This window comes from Castor canadensis, chromosome 7 (assembly GCF_047511655.1).
Source record: "Castor canadensis chromosome 7, mCasCan1.hap1v2, whole genome shotgun sequence".
NCBI classification, from domain to species: domain Eukaryota; kingdom Metazoa; phylum Chordata; class Mammalia; order Rodentia; family Castoridae; genus Castor; species Castor canadensis.
This window is the reverse complement of record NC_133392.1, coordinates 81,331,565-81,350,504: the sequence shown is the minus strand read 5'-3', so window position 1 is coordinate 81,350,504 and position 18,940 is coordinate 81,331,565. Positions and strand designations below refer to the sequence as shown.

The following is an 18,940-nucleotide window of genomic DNA, read 5'->3' as shown; positions in this document are numbered from 1 at the left end:
TCCAGCTGGGCAATTCTAATTTGACTATGACAGCAACCCCAAACTGAGATGGGCTTTGGTGACTAGGGCTCAACCCCTTCTTTGTTGAAAGTCTAGGATATGCTACAAGGGATTTTGTTGAAACCAGATAGCTGAAGTAAGAGAAATATAAAATGGAGGAAAGAGATGATGAGCATCAATTGTGTACCCAAACAAAACTGTGGTGATGGGATTATAGTTTGTCCTGTTAACCTTTTTTAAGGTCCCCTTGAGGACAGAGGCTCAGGAATCCTGGAGAAGCTGCTCTCTAAAGTACATGAAGAAGTGGACCTAACTGGCTCAACTGATGATTTATGTTAGATAAGAAAATGCACTACCAGGTTCTCCTTCATGGATATGAGGAGTATGATCCACTAAGCCTCTGACTCTCCAAATTCTCATAATCTTTTCAATGACAGAAGCCACCTCATCTGAGGTCACATCTTTACTGATGCCTTACCACATTCATTACTGAGAAAGGTTGAGGTATCAAGTTTGGCCTGACACAGACACTCTGATGGGGCAGTTCTTGCTCCAGACTTCCCCAGCAGGTCGGCTGATTTTTAACAGGTCTGCATCAAAGCCCAACTTTAATCCACAGGATTGTTCTTCTGCCTTCCTCCTTTCACAGATATTAATCCCCCCAAAAATATCTTTAATCTCAAAGTGTATCTCAGAATCTGCTTCTGGAGAACCCAACCTGTAACACAATTTTAAAAATCCCATGTTAATCCAGAAGTGGTGGCACCTGTCTGTAATCCCAGCAGCTTGGCAGGCAGAGGCAGGAGGATTGTAAATTTGAGCCCAATCTAGACAACATTTCTGTCTAAAAACAAACAAACAAAACAAAAAAAACCTGAAACACTTTATTGGATAAGGTGACTAGGTGGGGTGCTGAGTGCCTTATTATATGTGATAGTAGTAAATTATGAAAATTATAGGTTTGTTAAGTGCTAAAAAAAGGCTGTTAATCATCAATAAAATGAAAAATTCTATAGAATTCACAAATTTCAGAAGGAAGGAAATGAATGAGAATGAATAGCAATTTAGTCAAATCTGCAAAGGAAGAAAACTATTGTATAATAATGCTTATAAGTGATGGGTTTAGCTCAGCGAAGTACTTGCCTATCATGCATGAGTCCCTGGATTTGATCCCTATCACTAACAACAACAACAACAAAATTTGTAAAGGAAAAGGAAAAGAATAAAACATATCAATTAATGCACTAATTATAAATTGAAACCACTGAATCCAGTGTGAATCTATTACACTGGATTAATGCTATGGTTTGGATCTTCAATTCTACCTCCTCCCGTCAAAAACCTCATATTTTAAATTGCTAGCCCCTAGTGAAGCACTATTCAGAGATGGGGCTTTTTTGAGAGGTGAATGGATCATAAGAGCACTGGTCTCATGAACAGATTAATCCATTCTAAGTCATGGAGAACCCAGTTAAAATGCTCATTGCAAGGTAGAAGAGAAACAGCAATGCTATTTTATTAAAACTGAAGGACTAAAAATAGAAGATCTTAGTGTGTAAGACAAAAAGAATCACAAAACACTTCAGTGTTGAAAGTATCAAAAATATTACAATAGAAAAACTAATATAAGGGATGAGAAACTGAAAATATAAATGAAATAAATTGCTCTCAATCTTAATTATGAAGAAAAAAGACAGTAAGTGAAACTATGATATTAGTAAGGAAAAAGAGAAATAAGCACAAGTACAAAAGTGATTTAAAAAAAAGAATTATAAGACAATGAAGCATGTAATTATTAGCGATGAATTTAAGGACCAAGAAGAAGGAATACTTTTAAGTGAGACTTAATACAAGTAAAAATAATAAGTGTCAAACTTATTAGTGAATAGGTAAGTTATCATATCAAAAAGGTGAATACCAGCAACGGAAGCAGATGGCTTCATAGCTGAGTTCTAGTTAATTTTAAAGAACTCATCAGTTAATTTCTAACAAGTTTAAAAATACTGCAGACCATGAAGAACCAAAATGGAGCTGTCATATTTCACTGCATTAATATGGCAAAACATTACTGCTAAAGCCTTATGACATGGTGGAAAAATGTCACATAGGAGTAGGAATGAAAAAAATTAGGTAAAATGTTTGCTAAGAGAATTCATGAAACACAAGAAAAATACACGCTAAGCAAATAAACCCAGAACTGAAAGATATTCCTTTTCAGAAAGTTGAACAGTGTATTTAATAAACATTTTTACAAGAGAAAAATCAATTATCAGCAATCAGAGGCATGCCAGCTATTTTTACTAATATACAAAAGTAAAAAAATGTAAGTTATAATTTAAATGTTATTTTAAGTTCAATAAAAAATATACGACTGAAGAGATAAAACTATCAGTCTTAATTATGTAATTGTTCACTGAGAAACCTAAGACTGTTGTAAAAATTATCACAAGTATTTTAAATTTGCCATGAAATATGAATAAAATAATAATTTGGAAAAATTAATAACTATTCATACAAGGAGAAATTTCTTAGAAATGGAAATAAAGAATAGCTCCATTAACAATAACAGTAAAACTATATAATAGCCAGAAGAAATATAACTACCAAAAAAAGAAAAATCAAGACGGACACAAATAGAAAAACACATCATGCTCCAGGGAGGCAAGACTTAATGACATAAAAGTGGCAATTATACTTCAAAACAATATAAATTAATGCATTTCAATGGAAAAAACAGTCTGTTTTAAATTGATACTTAAATGATCTCAAGAGAAGCCCAGGTAAGTGTGATAAAGAGTAACAGAAAGTCTTGCTTTTTAATTTTTTTTTCCTTTTTATTATTCATATGTGCATACAAGGCTTGGTTCATTTTTTTCCCCCCTGCCCCCACCCCCTCCCTTACCACCCACTCCGCCCCTCCCTCTCCCCCCCCAATACCCAGCAGAAACTATTTTGCCCTTATTTCTAATTTTGTTGTAGAGAAAGTATAAGCAATAACAGGAAGGGACAAGGGTTTTTGCTGGTTGAGATAAGTATAGCTATACAGGGCATTGACTCACATTGACTTCCTGTGCGTGGGTGTTACCTTCTAGGTTAATTCTTTTTGATCTAATCTTTTCTCTAGAAAAAAATTGTATGATGGCCAGGAGTCTTGGTGCATACCTGTAATGCCAGCACTCAGGAGGCTGAGGTAGGAAGATAACTTTCCAGGCTCCCTAACCTACATAGAGACTGTTAGGATCTCAGCCATCTTAGATGCTTCCACAGTGTGACAAGCCAACACTTGCAGGGTCGCCAGCAGCACAAATATCCTATTTGGCAGGAATGTGACTTAGCGGAAGAAGTGGTATCCTAGCAACAGCTAATTGCAAGAATTTCCCCCAACCCAGAGTAGCATTTAACCACTCCCTCAAAATATAACTGTCCCAGGCTGTGAGCAAAGAGCAGGCACTAGCTTCGGCTGATGTCCCTCTCCACAGGTTCCCGAATAAGCCTATGTTGCCTCTGTTTCTTTCCTTTTCTTGCAGCACTTGAGACCCCATCAGAAAAAAACGAAACAAAAAACTATGGAACCACGATAATCAAATCATTAAGAGCAGAATAGAGTATGTAGATCCAAACTTATGTAAGGATTTAAAATATGGCAAAGGAGATATGGCAAAGGAGATCTAGAGGATAGAGGTTCCAGACCACCCTGGGTAAAAAGTTCGGGAAACCTCATCTCAACCTGTAGCTGGGTGTGGTGGCAAGAACCTGTCATCCCAGCTACTTAGGAAGCATAAATAGGTGGACCAGAGTCCAAGCCAGTCAGGCATACATGCAAGACCCTATTGGATAAAAATGAAAACCAAAAGGGTTGGGAGAATTGTTTAAGTGGTTGCGTACCTTCCTAGTGAGTTAGCGGCCCTGAATTCAAATCCCAATACCAACAAAAAAAAAAGGCAATTACTTTTGGTGTGGCATGGTAGTGCACACCGGTAATCCCATCATTCAGGAGACTGTGGCAGGACGATTCAGAGTCTGCAGCCAGCCTGGGCTACACAATGAACCCTATCTCAAAAAAAAAAAAAAATTCCCAGTCTTAAACCAAAATTTTAAGGTCGTTTCTTTCTAAGTTCACCTTAGTCCAAAATGTAGACACTTTCTTTTTAGATTCCAATGATTTGTATAATTCTAACACTGATTATATGTATTGCATGCACTATTTTCAAGAGTTCCCAAGCTGAGCAACCTTTTTTGGGATCCCTGCCAACTCTAGAAGTTGTACTGTTTGCTACTTTTCTATCTTAATAAATTCTCCCACTTTAAAAAAAAAAAGAATTCTCAAGCTACTTGAATGTGTTTATTTCCACACAAATAAACGGCTCTGCTAAATTATTTCCTTCTCCACAACAGCCGAACTAAATGCCGCTCCCCACTCCAGCCAAATCTGTAGTGCTTTTTTTTTTTTTTTTTTTAAAAGAAAGGGAAGACCCAGCTACTTTACTTCTGAAGAGGCAAGAACAGATCAGGCTGGCTAGACCTGAATGCACAGACAACAGGTGGGAATGGCGCGTCCGGCCTAAGTGAGAGGTGTCCACACCGCCCCCAGCTTAGTACTTTCGCAACAGCAGAGTGGACCCACGGCCTCTTCACCTAGTGAGAATGGACCCACGGCCTCTTCACCTAGTGAGAATCAGAGCTAAGTTCTCAAGCGTGAGGGCCCCTCTTTGCAGGATCTCGTCTGAGCCGCCTCAAAAAACACAGCCAGCAAATGACAGTGGCACGCTTACAGAACGTTCTCAAAGCGGAAGGGAACGCCTGGGAAGCAGTCCCCCGGACCCGCCCCGCCCCCGCAAGCAATTGTCTGCCCCCTCCCCCCCCCCCCCCCCCAGCGCAGGCTCAGGGCTCTCCAAAGTCTTGCTGTTGTGGCAAGCTCCATCCACCCAGCTATTGTGCCGTACTACTTTCCGTCCGAATCCGCGGCCGCGAGTAATAGGTCCGCCACAGGGTCCCAAGTCCCACGGCTACAAATACAGTCAAGGCTGTCGCAGGCCCCTACAGGCCAGGGCAGTGGCGCAGGATGATGACGTAGCCCAAACGTCAGTAATCGGCGTCTCCAATACAAGCGCACACAGCACCCTCGAAGCCGAGGCGAATCCCTGCCGCGTTATCGACGTGAGAGGCGATCATGCGCTCTTGGTTGCTTGGCGATTATTGTGCTTGAAAATATGCCCAGCCAGGCAGCGTCTTCCCTGGCGCAGCGTTGCAGAGAGAAGAGTTAAGACTTACCTATAAGCGCTTGTATTGGAATCTTGGGAGGGGGGTGGGAGGCAAGCTGGGGAAAGGGAAGGTGCTTCGGAGGCAGGCGCCTCTGCCATGAAAAAGATCTTTGGCTTCAGGAATAAAGGCCCGTCGCCTTCAGGATCCTCTGCCCGCCCTCGGAGGAACTGCGTGGGCTTCGGGCATGAGAGTGCTAATAACCTGGACTCGCCCAGGTACCACATCCAAGATAAGGATATGGGAAAGATCCACAAGGCTGCAAGCGTGGGTGACGTAGCCAAAGTGCAGCATATCCTTCTTCTTGGAAAAAGTGGCGTGAATGATAGGGACAGGAAAAACAGGTAAAATAGCGTCCGCCGGGGGAGGCGGGCTGGTGTGAGGAATTGGGCACGTTCCCTGCTGGGCTCCGTACTGGAGGACATGGGAGGACCCAGGCTCTCTTTTTACCAAGAATGCTTGGCTTGCTTCTCACCGCAGGCTCCTCAGCACCTGGGGTGTGCAAACCTTGAAGGGGGTCTAGTGCCCAGGCCTTTATAAATAGCAAAACAAGCCTAAGCTGGTTTCTGATCCACTTATAATTCCCCTCATAGAGCCTTTTTTTGTCTAATTAAAGCGACTTAACCAACGAAATTAAGTGTATACAGCATTTTATTTTTAATGTACACATTTTAAAAACATACTATATACATTGTAGAAAAGTGCATGAAATAGTTAACATATCAGCTTCACTGCTAAACAGTCTTTAAATACAATATCCATTTTGTGTCAGTGTACACCTATTATATATGTTCTTCACAAAGGGTGACTTTACCAGGAAACTTTGAAGTGGGAAGATGGCTCCAAGTTCTTGACTAGGAACTCTGATTTCCAAAATGTTAACTCTATACGCTTATAAGTTTTACATAAACCAAATGAAAATATCAAAGTTTTAACATTTTTGAGTTCCACATGCTTCAATCCTTGAAACTTTCATGTTTACCTGTCTAATCTAGCAAGGCGAGAGGTTTATTACTGTGTAGAATTCAACTTCATTTGAAGCTTTTTCTCCTTCCTTTCAAACAAAAGCATCTCTAAGGTAGGAAATTGCAAAATATAACTTTTAACAGTCCTTTTCAAATTTTATAACAATATGAAATACTGATATTAAGCGTCAGTAATATCTTGATTTCCACACATCCTATAAATCTAAATATATTGAGCCATACCTACTCATTGGAGTCCTGAGTTTCCTTTGGCTTCAATTTTCCTGAAAAATCAAAGGATTACTTTCTTAAATTTTTGTTGTTCTCATTCAGCCATCTTTACTGTACACTTTTTGGAGGGATTGGACTGGGGTTTGAACTCAGTGCTTCCCATTTGCAAAGCAGGTGTCTACTGCTTTAGCCACACCTCCAGTCCATTTTGCTCTGTTTATTTTGGAGATGCAGACTTGGGAACTTATCTGTCCCCACAAGCCTTTAAACACAATCCTCCCAATCTCTGCCTACCTATACGCTTTCAAGAAATAAAATTTTTTTAAATGCTAACTATATTGACTTGAAATGCCATAGGTCTGGTGTGTATATAATATTTCACTTAATGTAAGGCACCATGGTGTCTGTGATGGCCCTTTATTTTGTGTATTAAGAAGAAATTTAAATGCTGACAGTTATAGTTGTAATACATCATGAATTGTAAGTGGCATCCCAATGTCAGAATCGTTAAAATTTGAGAAAACGCATGTTATGTAAAAAATGCATAATCCTTACAACTTGTCTGCAAAGTATGGTTTTTTTCCTAATAGTTGTTACTTTGTGATAAGTCATTGTATTATTTTACTTAATTAAAATGTCTTTGTTAAGCAGTAGTAATACTTTTAATATCTAATAATTACTGAGTTGTTATTTGTACTAGAAACTGTTCTAAATACTTTGCATAGATTCTCATTTAAGCATCAGAATGGTGTCCTTTAAGATGGCTACTATTTTTAGTCACCATTTTATGGATGATGATATTGAGGCATGGAAAGGCTAAGTGATATCTTGTAAGTAATATAAATTAAAATAGGATTCAAACCCAAATTCATCTAAATCTTTCTATTCAGATTGGTTGCTCTGAGCTGGGAATGTAACTCAGTGATCTAGTGCTTATTTACCATGTGTGAGGCCCAGGTTTCCATCTCTAGCATCATACACATGCAAAAAAAGAAAAAAGCCAGTCAAATAGTCTGTACTTTCACCAATTTAGTGAATAATAACAAGTAATAAATATTGTACTTTCATCAGAAAAAAGTACGTGTTTTCAAGGCAGAGGAATAACATGCTATTTAATGTTTACAATGACAAGAATATATATTTGAGCTAGTGTTCTATAATTTTCTAAAAAGTCCTTTACTTTTCACAGGACTGCTCTACATTTTGCCTGTGCTTATGGCCATCCAGAAGTGGTGACTCTCCTAGTAGAGAGAAAATGTGAAATTGATGCCAATGACAGTGAGAACAGCACTGCTCTAATTAAGGTATATAGCAGCCAACATTTTAGCGTGAGATAACTTTGATTTGAATGCTTAGAATAAAAATGAGTTTATTTTACTTAAACAGATAAAACCTGTGGAATATTTATTTTTAATTTCTTAAATTTACAACCTATTTCTTGGTGCAAAAACAGGCTGTACAATGTCAAGAAGAGGAATGTGCCACTATTCTGCTGGAACATGGTGCTAATCCAACCATTATGGATGCCAGAGGCAACACTGCTCTGCACTATGCTGTCTATAGTGAGAACACATCAATAGCAGCCAAATTACTTGCACACAATGCAAATATTGAAGCAAAAAACAAGGTATAGACCAACTTTATTGCCAAAATATTTGAAATGCATTTATTTTTTAACAGTGCCATATGGTGATGATCAATCTTAATTAGATTGAAAGATGTTTAGATTAGTAAAGCACACCTCTAGATGTGTCTGTGAGAGTGTTCCCAGAGACAGATCAAGAGGACTCTGACCTAATCAATGGTTTAATCTATTGATGGATTCAAAATGTGAATAGACTATTGTGAAGTAAGTAGCTGTGGAAGGTGGGGTATAGTTGGAGGCAGTGGGTCACTGGGGGTGTGCCTTTGAAAGGTGTATCTTGGCCCTGGTCTCCTTCTGTTAGACTCCCCTTTGTTTCTTGGCTGCTAAATGGTGAACAGCTTTCTTCACCATGCCTTTTCCTCCATTAGTTTCTGCCTTCTTAAAAGCAATGGAGCCAGTTGATCATGGACTGAAACTATAAATCAAAAATATTTCCTCCCTTAAGTTGGTTCTCTTAGGTATTTATCATGGTGATAAAAAGTCTAACACAAATGTAGGGTCCATTTTCCATATTTAAAAGCTCAAGCATTCTCTGAATGAAAATATTTTGAAATAACTTAATTATCCAAGATTTCACTTTAAATATTGATACTTTTAAAGAAATATTAGAAGTCAAGACTTTCTTTTATGTATTCATGGCATTTGTGAACATACTGAGCTTATTTAAGGTAAAACTTTAAAAAAAAATTTTTTCTCACTGAAGTGAGTTTTAAAACGTGCATGTCTTAAGTTCTTCCCTAGAGATTTTGATTTGTAAATTTACTGAGGACTTGCACAAGGCCATTTCTAAACATTCCCTCACTATTCTGATATAACCAATAGAAAAAGTGTAATGTATGAATTCCCAGATCTCAAAAACTTGAAAAAACACTTGGAGTTTCATTAGGAACAAAAGTCTTCTTTCCAATAATATTAGTCCAACTTTCATCTCTTTTTCTACCATCATGGTTGAGAAGTTAAAAGGAGTGATATATATTACTTACAGAATAATACCCTTTTCCTTTCAATTATTCCTTTCAGTCATTCACTGCCATTCAGAAGGTCGTTAAGCTGAGTGTGGTGATGTTACCTATAATCTCAGTACTCCTGAGGCAGGAGGATGAGGCCAGCTTGGGCTATCTAGTGAGACCCTGTCTTTAAAAAAAAAAAAAAGTCTTGAGTTCAAGTCTTGAACTCTTTTTTTTTTTGATAGACTAGCTCACTGAATCTGCTAAGTTCATAGAACCCTGGCATAAGCAGACTGGCAGTGTTTAACACTGAGAACCATGAAGTTAGTAAGAATCTAGATGGAAATCCTTTTAATAATCTAGTTTCAGCAGGCCTGTGCAACTAATTATTCACTTAATTAACAGTCTGGGAGAATAGAAATGGAATATAAATTAGTCAGTGTTAGAAAAATTACTACAATATGAGGTCTAATTTTTTGGTAAAACACAATACTAAAAAAGAACAGATTTCACATGCAAACACTTGCTTTGTACACAACTATTTGGAAACACACTCGTAGCCAAGGAAAACAGGTCTATGTAGTCCACAGAGATATGTAGTTTGCCTCCATAAATTGAGTCATCATTTAAACTTCAGAAATTCCTGCAGAAATCTGGATTTCAAGCTGCTCTCACAGAATTGAATGTGGTCTTCTTTGAGCCCACATCATTTGTGGGAGGAGGGGGATTGTGAGACCCCCACCTCAAAACTGTATATGGTGGCCTGGTCCTCCCATCCCAGCTAGTGGGGGAAGCGTAAATAGGAGGATCACCACTTAGGTTAGCCCATCCATAAATTCTGAAAAATAATGAAACCCTATTTGAAAAATTATGAAAGCAAAAAGGGCCAGGAGTGTGATTCAAGTGGTGCAGCACCTGGTTAGCAAGCACAAGCCCCAAAGTTCAAAACCTCAGTACTGCCATGAAAAGAAAACAAAAAAAAAAAACCCACCCTGCTAAAGAGTGGATTATCATTAAAAGTGAGAATAAACTTTTCTCCTGAGTTTTCTAATCGCTAAGAAATAGATCTTTCATCTTATAGTAGAAAATTCATGGACCATTTAGTAATAAGCAATCAAAGTCCATTTGAAGCCCATGTCTTTTAATTTAGACACTGCACTGGAACAGGAGTGCAGGACATTGGAAACCGGTCCCATAAATAGAAGACAGTCAAGCAAGTTCCTATAACCTGGAGGAAACTTCCATGTTGTTGTAAAACTCTCAAAACTTTATCCCTAAAACTTACTCCTCAAGTGTTAATATTTGCCACAAAAAAACTATTGTCAAGTAAGGATTAAGCAAAGTTACAGAGATTTCTTTAATACTGAACATGTAATGCATAGTATTTTATAGTTCTGGACATGCAGTACACATAATCATGGAGTCTCTCTGTTGAGACATGATACTTATAGAAAAGTAAATATTTTTTGGATTATAGATTGAGAAACCATGCTCAAGAAATGATTATTGAGCTTACTAACTCAATAAAATACCTAGGGTTTGGGGCCTTGGAGATAAAGGTTCAATGCTTGACCTCAAAAACCTCTTGGTTTAAATGAGGAACAGTCACATAATTCCAAAAGTACTATGAAAAATGCTGTGATACACCAATGTCATTATCAAATTTTTACATTTTAAAGGTAGTGGTTAGTTATATAAATTCCTGATAAAGATTGCTGGCAACTTGAAGAATTCTCTACTGTTACTTGTTATTGGTAGACAAAACCATATTTCTATATTTATACTAATGTATTCCTCTCATAAAATAGAAGTTCCCTAGTAAAGTTTTATATAAAAGTTTAAAAATACATGTAATTAATTTAACCCCTCAGAACTATCTCAGTGGTAAAGTAGTTTTTGTTATTGTTTTTGCTTGCTTGTTTGTTTTAATAAAGGTATTATATATAAGTTGCACAAAAAAAAAAAAATGCTGTGATAGAGCAAAGATCTGTAGAACATTGAAATGTTTGACCTGAGTTTTCAAGAGGATCTAAGATCATATGGCCAGTCTAACAGCCATATGATCCAAATGAAAGGAGCAGCAAATGTGAAAGTGAAGTAGGGTGAGAAGGAAGAGATAGTACTTTTCATATTACATATTTATACTTATGAGGCCATTCATAAGATTTTCAATTCAATTGAGAAATACATAATTTTCTGTGCTACAAATTGTTTTTGTTGTTTTACAGGATGACCTCACACCACTTTTACTGGCTCTAAGGGAAAATAAACAGCAGATGGTGGAATATTTAGTAAGGAAGAAAGCAGATATTCATGCAATTGACAAGTTGGGAAGGTATAGAAATTTCATTCTGTTTTTTTAAACCTTAGTGTAGTAACAATCCCTTGAGTGGTAATAATCACTCAAGTCAGAAATTTGTAGGGAGAAGATTAACTTAATTATTGGGCTATACTGAGAAATATCAAAATATATTGACAGGTATAAAAGTAGTCCATGTTAGGACCCGGAATCCTATTCCCCCGAGAGACAGAGAGCCAGGCGTGAATGCAATCAACAAAGCAGAGTTTATTGGACTGGCTAGCCAGGGTCGAGCTCCCACACGGACACGCAGGACCGGTTAGGAAAGCAAGACCCTGAGCCTCTTAGGGGGAAATCTTATATAGACTGCAGTGGCGTGCATATTTTTGTTATCAACATTAGACAAGCAGGCAGAGCACATCCTGCATGTACTTCACATCTTGCTCGTACCTCACATCTTGCTCGTATCTCACATCTTGCTCGTATCTCACATCTTGCATTCCTCACATTCTATATGCCCTAACTGAGCCCTGCCTCATTGCTTATCTTATCTACATGGGATGTTTGGTACTGGTTTCTCCAACAAGGGGGTTGGGGCCCGCTGAGACCTCATATTCCTTTCATTCCCCCCTTTCTTATGGCCTAAATTGAGGAATCATCCTCGAGAGGATGAAGAGCCTGATATTGTTGGCGGAGGACCAGAAGTTGGATAGTATTAATTCGACTTTTGACAAAAGTCATAAGTCGGTTTAGAATCCAGGGTCCTATGGTAACAAGCAGTAGGATGATTATTATTGGCCCTGCCAGTGCAGATAAAAGGGTAGCCAACCATGGGGACTGGTTAAACCAAGACTCGAACCAGCTTTCCCCTGCCTCTTTTTCTCGTTTTCTTTGTTCCAGGCTCTTTCGGAGTTTAGACATGGAGTCACGAACAACTCCGGTATGGTCAGCGTAAAAACAACATTCTTCCCCTAGAGCAACACATAGTCCCCCTTTTTGGAGGAACAACAAGTCCAGACCTCGTCGGTTTTGAAGTACTACCTCAGACAGAGAAGTGAGGGATTTTTCTAGGTGGCTAATGGAGGTTTCTATTCTCTCTATATCTTCGTCTATGGCTGCGCGCAGCGAAGACATCCCTTTATGTTGAGTAGCCAGGGAGGCTATGCCGGTCCCTGCCCCAGCCACCCCTAGGCTAAGTAGGGTAGCAATGGTTAGTGTAGAAATAGGCTCTCTCTTCTTTCTCTCACCTGTTCCTATATTCCAGTATGAATATAGACTTTCCTCCGAATGATAGAGGATGCGGGGCAGCACAACCACTATAACACAGAATTCTTTAGAGCTGTTAAACACCTTAGTTGATAGGCATGGGGTGAGTCCGGACCGCGAGCATAGCCACCACCCATTGTCCTTTGGAATTACCCATTTAATAGCATTTCCCCAGGTAGAACTGGCGTTAATAACAGTACATAAGTCCCGTCTGTTCTTTGGCACTTTTCCTAAGCAGGTTCCTTGGCCGTTTACCTGCTGTATGGTCAGACCTCTCTTACGGTCTCCCCAGGAACATTGAGTAGGGTTTTCCTCAGATGAGGTATCGTGAGTGGTGTTTAGCCCTATTGCCTCATAGAATGGGGGCCTCACATCATAACATAACCAACAGGAGTTAGTCATGTTAGGGTTGGTGTGGTTTAACGTCAGGAAGGCAGCACCCACTAGCCCCCAGAGGGGGTCTTTAGATGCGGTCATGAGACTGGGCCTCACCAGGGGAGGGCTGGTTTCTGATGGTCTTGGAGTTGTAACATTAGCCCGAGCTATGGTTGAGGGAAGGTGGTGAGTTGTGGAAGGTTGGGGAGATGGCTTTACATTGGGCGGCCTAAGTACCTTATTGGGGCCTACTGCTGTGGACGGTGGCCCTATGGGCTCAATTTTTAATCTGACCACTATGGTCGAGCCAGCATGTCCACCATATTTATAAAATACAAGTCCCCATACCTTACCTTGTATCCACCCAGGGGTGTCCTTCTTGCCAGTTTCAGTGAAAGTGACCTTGATTCTATCTAGATCCGTGGGCTGGCATTTATGGGTGGGTATTGGAATTCTGTGCCCCCTTAATATCCCATTTACAAAGGCAAATTTGACTAGGTCTGATTTTGATATCCCCCATTTCCATTCACTATCATTGGATGTGACACATGCCCATGACCTACAGAAGGAGTATTGTATCCCCCCACATTCCTGGTTCTTTTTGTGGCCGGGGCAGGCATAAAACCCATAACGTCGGGCTGACTCCGGGGCAGTAGACTTGTAGGCAGGATTGATGTCTCTGAAGCAGAACTGAAGCTCCGGCCACCAAGTTCCTATGGGGGCAGTGCGAGTAGTCTCGTTGAGGGTGGTATGAGTCTCCCCATCGGTGAGTATCCAGGTTTGCTTATAGGGCTGGTGAGGGTTGGTTTCTGCGAGGCTCCCGCTCTGGGCATTGAGCAAGATCAGAGCGATCAGCCACCCCATCCGTGGCTGCTCCTGAAGGCTCTGCATGTTCCCGGGGCCACAAAAGCTTTAGCTTTAATGGGTTGTCTGGGTGCCGCCGTACAGTCCACTCCTTGACCCCTTCTTGTTTTTGATGATTGGCTCGACGCACGTGGGAGTGGTGGATCCAAGGTCCGATGCCATCAACCTTGAGGGCGGTAGGGGTAGTAAACAGTACAACATAAGGTCCTTTCCATCTAGGCTCTAGGGTTTTGGACTGATGCCTTTTAACCCATACCATGTCACCCGGGACTATGCCATGTTCCGGAGCCAGGTCCCTCTTAACAGCGTGGTATGCTTGAATTAAGGGCCAAATCCGTTGTTGCACTTTAGCTAAAGCCTGCAACATGGTCAGGTAATTTGGGGCCAGATCACCTAGTTCTGGGCTTAAGGTCCTCTGAATGATGGGGGGTGGAGCCCCATACAGGATCTCAAAGGGAGTTAGCCCATGGACATAGGGGGAGTTCCGGACTCGGAAGATGGCCAAGGGAAGGAGCGTCACCCAATCACCGCCAGTCTCCAGGGCCAATTTGGCTAAAGTCTCCTTTAGTGTCCTATTCATCCTTTCTACTTGCCCTGAGCTCTGGGGGTTATATTCACAATGTAGCTTCCAATTGGCCCCCATAGTCTGGGCTAGTCCCTGCAGGACCTTACTAACAAAAGCCGGACCGTTATCTGACCCAATTGCCTCGGGCACCCCATATCTGGGTATGATTTCCTCTAGCAAAGCCTTTGCCACTACCTGACTCGTCTCCTTCTTTGTAGGAAAAGCCTCCACCCAGCCTGAAAAGGTATCTATGAATACCAGCAAATATTTGTACCCAAACTTTCCCGGTTTTACCTCAGTAAAATCCACTTCCCAACTTCTTCCCGGAGCCCTCCCCCGTTCCCGAGTACCTGTATGGTGCCCCTCCCTTCGTCCTGGTTTCATGATTGTGCAGCTGGCACAATCTTCCACAATTTGGCGGACTGCTATGGTCTGGTTCGGAAATCGGAGCTGCGCAGATGTCAACAAGTCTAGTAATTTTCTCCGCCCCAAATGGGTGGACTTATGTAAGTTAGCCAACAGGAATCGTCCGAGTTTTTCAGGCAGAATTAACTTGCCTTCCAAGTCGCTTTTCCATCCGTCTTCCCCTTCTCTAAAGGGGGAGTGGGCTCTCATCCAAGTGAAATCCTCTGTGGAGTATTCTGGTCGGGGGGGTAGCGGAGGGAGCTCTGGGACCGGCACGTCTATCGCCGCAACCGTGGAAGGTTGCCCTGTCTCCATGGGAGGACTCACCATTGCTACTCTCTTTGCTTCTTGATCTGCTCTGTTGTTACCGACAGCTTCCGGCGTCTTGGCAGACTGGTGGCCTGGGACATACATCACTGCCACTGCCTTCGGTTTTTCCACTGCCATTAATAGACGCTGGACTTCGGCTAGGTTCTTTAGATGTTTTCCTTCTGCTGTGCTGAATCCTCTTTCGCGATAGATGGCCCCGTGGACATGGATGGTACCGAAAGCATAGCGGCTATCGGTGTAGATATTGACTCGCTTTCCTTTTGCCCTCTCCAGGGCCTCTGCCAAGGCAATTAATTCCGCTTTTTGGGCTGATGTTCCGGGTGGGAGGGCGCTGCTCCATACCGTATTTCCTTCTTGGTCGACTACAGCTGCCCCTGCCCTTCGGGCTCCATCTTGGAAAAAACTGCTTCCATCCGTGTACCAGTTTAATTTGCAGCCGGACAGGGGGGTATCCTTTAGGTCAGCCCGTACCTGTGTAACTTCGGAGAGGAATTCTTTGCAGTTATGGACAGGTGTCTGCAGTTCCGGGTTAGGCAACAAGGTGGCAGGGTTCAAGATTACGGGATCTGTGAATGTGATCCGAGGGGAATCCAACAAGAGCCCCTGGTAGTGGGTGAGCCTGGCATTCGTCATCCATTTCCCAGGGGGTTGTTTAAGGATTCCCTCCACCGGGTGAGGGGCCGTTACCCAGAGGGCCTGTCCAAAGGTTAGTTTATCGGCTTCTCTCACCAGCACGGCAATGGCCGCTATGATGCGGAGGCAGGGGGGCCATCCTGCCGCTACTGCGTCTAATTTCTTGGAAAAGTATGCCACTGGTCTCTTCCAGGGACCTAGCTGTTGGGTCAAGACTCCTTTGGCTACCCCCTTTTTCTCATCTACAAACAGAGTGAATGGTCTTGTAGGATCTGGCAAGGCTAAGGCAGGGGCCTGCAAAAGAGCGTCTTTTAGCTGATCAAAGGCCTGTTGTTCTCTCTCTCCCCAACTCCAATCTGGAGCTTCTTTGGTGGCCTCATATAGGGGTCTGGCTATTTCCGCAAATCCTGGAATCCAGAGTCTACAGAACCCCGCGGAGCCCAGGAATTCTCTCACCCCCCTAGTGGATGTCGGGGATGGGATAGCCAGAATAGTCTGTTTCATGGCATCAGTCAGCCATCTTGCCCCATCTGCAATCCGATAACCCAAATATGTCACTGACCTTTTACAGATGTGAGTTTTCTTGGCACTTGCCCGATACCCCAGCTCACCTAATTCCGTTAGCAGGTGTTCAGTAGCCTTGATGCACTCCTCTCGGGTTTCTGCCGCTAACAGTAAGTCATCAACATACTGTAATAGAGTGACTCGTGGGTGGCTCCGACGAAAAGGTTCCAGGTCCTGGCTCAGGGCCTCATTAAACAGGGTGGGAGAGTTTTTAAATCCTTGCGGCAGTCTGGTCCAAGTGAGCTGTCCGGATTGGCCCCCATCTTCTTGCCATTCGAAAGCAAATAGCGGCTGACTAATTTCTGACAATGGAATGCTGAAGAAAGCATCTTTCAAATCAAGGGTTGTATACCATACTTGCGAGGGGGGTAGGTGGCTGAGCAAGGTATAGGGATTCGGAAAGGTGGGATGAATGTCCTCCGTCCGCTCGTTTACCTTTCGTAGGTCTTGCACAGGCCTATAGTCCCCGCTTCCCGGCTTTCGGACGGGGAGCAGAGGAGTATTCCAGGCAGACTGACAAGGTCGCAGTACTCCTTCCTTTATTAGCCTGTGGATATGAGGGGCTATGCCTCTTCGGGCCTCCTCAGGCATAGGATACTGTTTCACCCGAATGGGGAGAGCAGAAGCCTTCAATTGTATAACTACGGGCGGGAGGTGTTTGGCGAGGCCGGTTCCCGCAGTCTCCGCCCAGGCCGTGGGAAATCTTTTTACCCAATGAGTCATGTCCCCTCCTGGTTCCTGTTGACTCTCAAACAGACGATGCTCGTCAGCCAATGATAGGGACAAGACATGAATCGGGCTCCCTTCTCGATCAGTCACAATTATTCCATCTGGTTCAAAATGGATATGGGCCCCTATTTTGGTGAGTAGGTCCTGTCCGAGCAGGGGAGCGGGGCTCTCAGGGACGACCAAGAAGGAGTGTGTGACCTGGTGTTTTCCTAAGTTCACCTTTCTTTTGGTAGTCCATGTACATAACTGCGTACCGGTGGCCCCCTGAACAACACTTGTTCGTGCCTTGTTCAAAGGTCCATGTGCCTTGTTTAAAACCGAATATTGGGCGCCGGTATCCACCATGAACCCCATCGGCTTCCCCTCCACATGCATTGTTACCCAGGACTCGGGGAGGGGGTCTGAGCCCCGTCTCCTTCAGTCCTCTTCTCCGGCTAGTAGGACTCTGGCCTGCTCTACTGCTCGTTCCCTTTCCCTGTTTTCCCCCGGTCTCCTTCCAAACCCTCTTCTTCCCTTTAACTTAGGACATTCTCTCTTCCAATGCCCCGTTTCCTTACAGTAAAAACAGTGTTCCTTATCCGGGGTCCTGGCGTGGCCCCCTCCTCTGGGTTGGTCCCGGACACCCGCTAGGAAAATACGAGCCATTTCTCTCTGTTGCTTTCGGTTTTCCTTAGCCTGGAACTCCCGGTCCTCCTTTCTCAATTTCTCCTGGGCTTCCCTGTCTTCCTTTCTCTGTCTTTCCTCCCTTTCTTCTGGAGTTTCCCTAGCGGTAAAGACTTTTTCTGCTACCTGTAGCATTTCCCTTATAGTCATCTCCCCTGTTTATTGAGTTTTCTCCTAATGTCTGGAGCTGCCTGATTAATGAATGAGAGTACCACAGCAGACCGGTGGAGGTCCGCCTCAGGGTCAATCGGGGTGTACTGACGGTATGCCTCATGGAGGCGCTCTAAGAAACCGGCTGGGCTTTCGTTTTCCCCTTGAATGACTGCTTTTACTTTTGCAAAATTGGTGGGCCTTCTAGCGGCCGCTCGGAGACCGGCCATAAGAGTCTGGCGGTAGATCCGAAGACGCTCCCTACCTTCTGCGGTCCCGAAATCCCAATTAGGGCGGCGTAGGGGAAAAGCCTCGTCTATGGCCGGTTGGAGAGTTGTGGGTCTCCCATTATCCCCCAAGACGTTCTTCCTCGCTTCGTTGAGGATGCGCTCTCGTTCCTCCGTCGTAAAAAGAGTATTGAGCAGCTGATGACAGTCATCCCAAGTGGGACGGTGTGTATGCATGATGGACTCCAAGAGATCTATGAGACACTTGGGGTCTTCAGAAAAGGGTGGGTTCTGCGTCCTCCAGTTATATAGATCACTGGAGGAGAAGGGCCAGTACTGAAACTGTTGCCCTCCTCCCGGTCCCCCTTGGCCCACCATCCGGACTGGAAGTGTAGGGACAGTTTCCTCCCCCTGTGTTGATGAGGGGGGCCCGTCTTCCCCCTCCCTTTCCCAGATCCCTCGGGGGCGAAGTCTTCGACCCATTCCTCCTCCTGCTGCCAGTCCTGTTGAGGAGGATGAGGAAATTTCCTCCTCCGGGGCACTGGCTTGGCCAGGGGGAGTCACGTATGGAGGCGGCCGATCTTCCTCTGCCCCTGCGAGGGATGGGTAAAGGGGGGAACTCTCTGGTAAGACCGGAGATGGTGAAGGAGATGCCCTAATTTGAGGACCGGTCAAGGTGGGAAGAGGAAGTTTTTCCTCCTTTATGACCAAGGCGGGCGTGACTGGGGTTTTAGCCCCGGGGGCCGAACTGGAGGGGTGGGTCAGAAAAACTGTTAACCAAGGGGGAGGGTTCCTCACCAGATCCTCCCAAACCAAAATGTAA

General features: G+C 43.1%; 1 protein-coding gene across 9 annotated transcripts in view; it reads left to right on the top strand.

The window, feature by feature from the left end:
• The first annotated feature begins 5,084 nt into the window (after positions 1–5,084).
• The window catches only part of Ankrd30a (ankyrin repeat domain 30A), a 107,435-nt gene continuing 93,579 nt past the window's right edge, over positions 5,085–18,940 (top strand). For 6 of the 9 annotated variants that reach the window (XM_074079480.1, XM_020179689.2, XM_074079478.1 and 3 more), the window contains exons 1-4: positions 5,086–5,603; positions 7,645–7,759; positions 7,909–8,082; positions 11,276–11,382. In XM_074079480.1, the coding sequence (XP_073935581.1) occupies positions 5,359–5,603; positions 7,645–7,759; positions 7,909–8,082; positions 11,276–11,382 (641 nt within the window). In that variant the 5' untranslated portion in view covers positions 5,086–5,358. Of the gene's footprint in view, positions 5,604–7,644; positions 7,760–7,908; positions 8,083–11,275; positions 11,383–18,940 lie in introns of those variants that run through there. The other 3 variants (XM_074079484.1, XM_074079482.1, XM_074079483.1) reach the window with 3 other exon arrangements.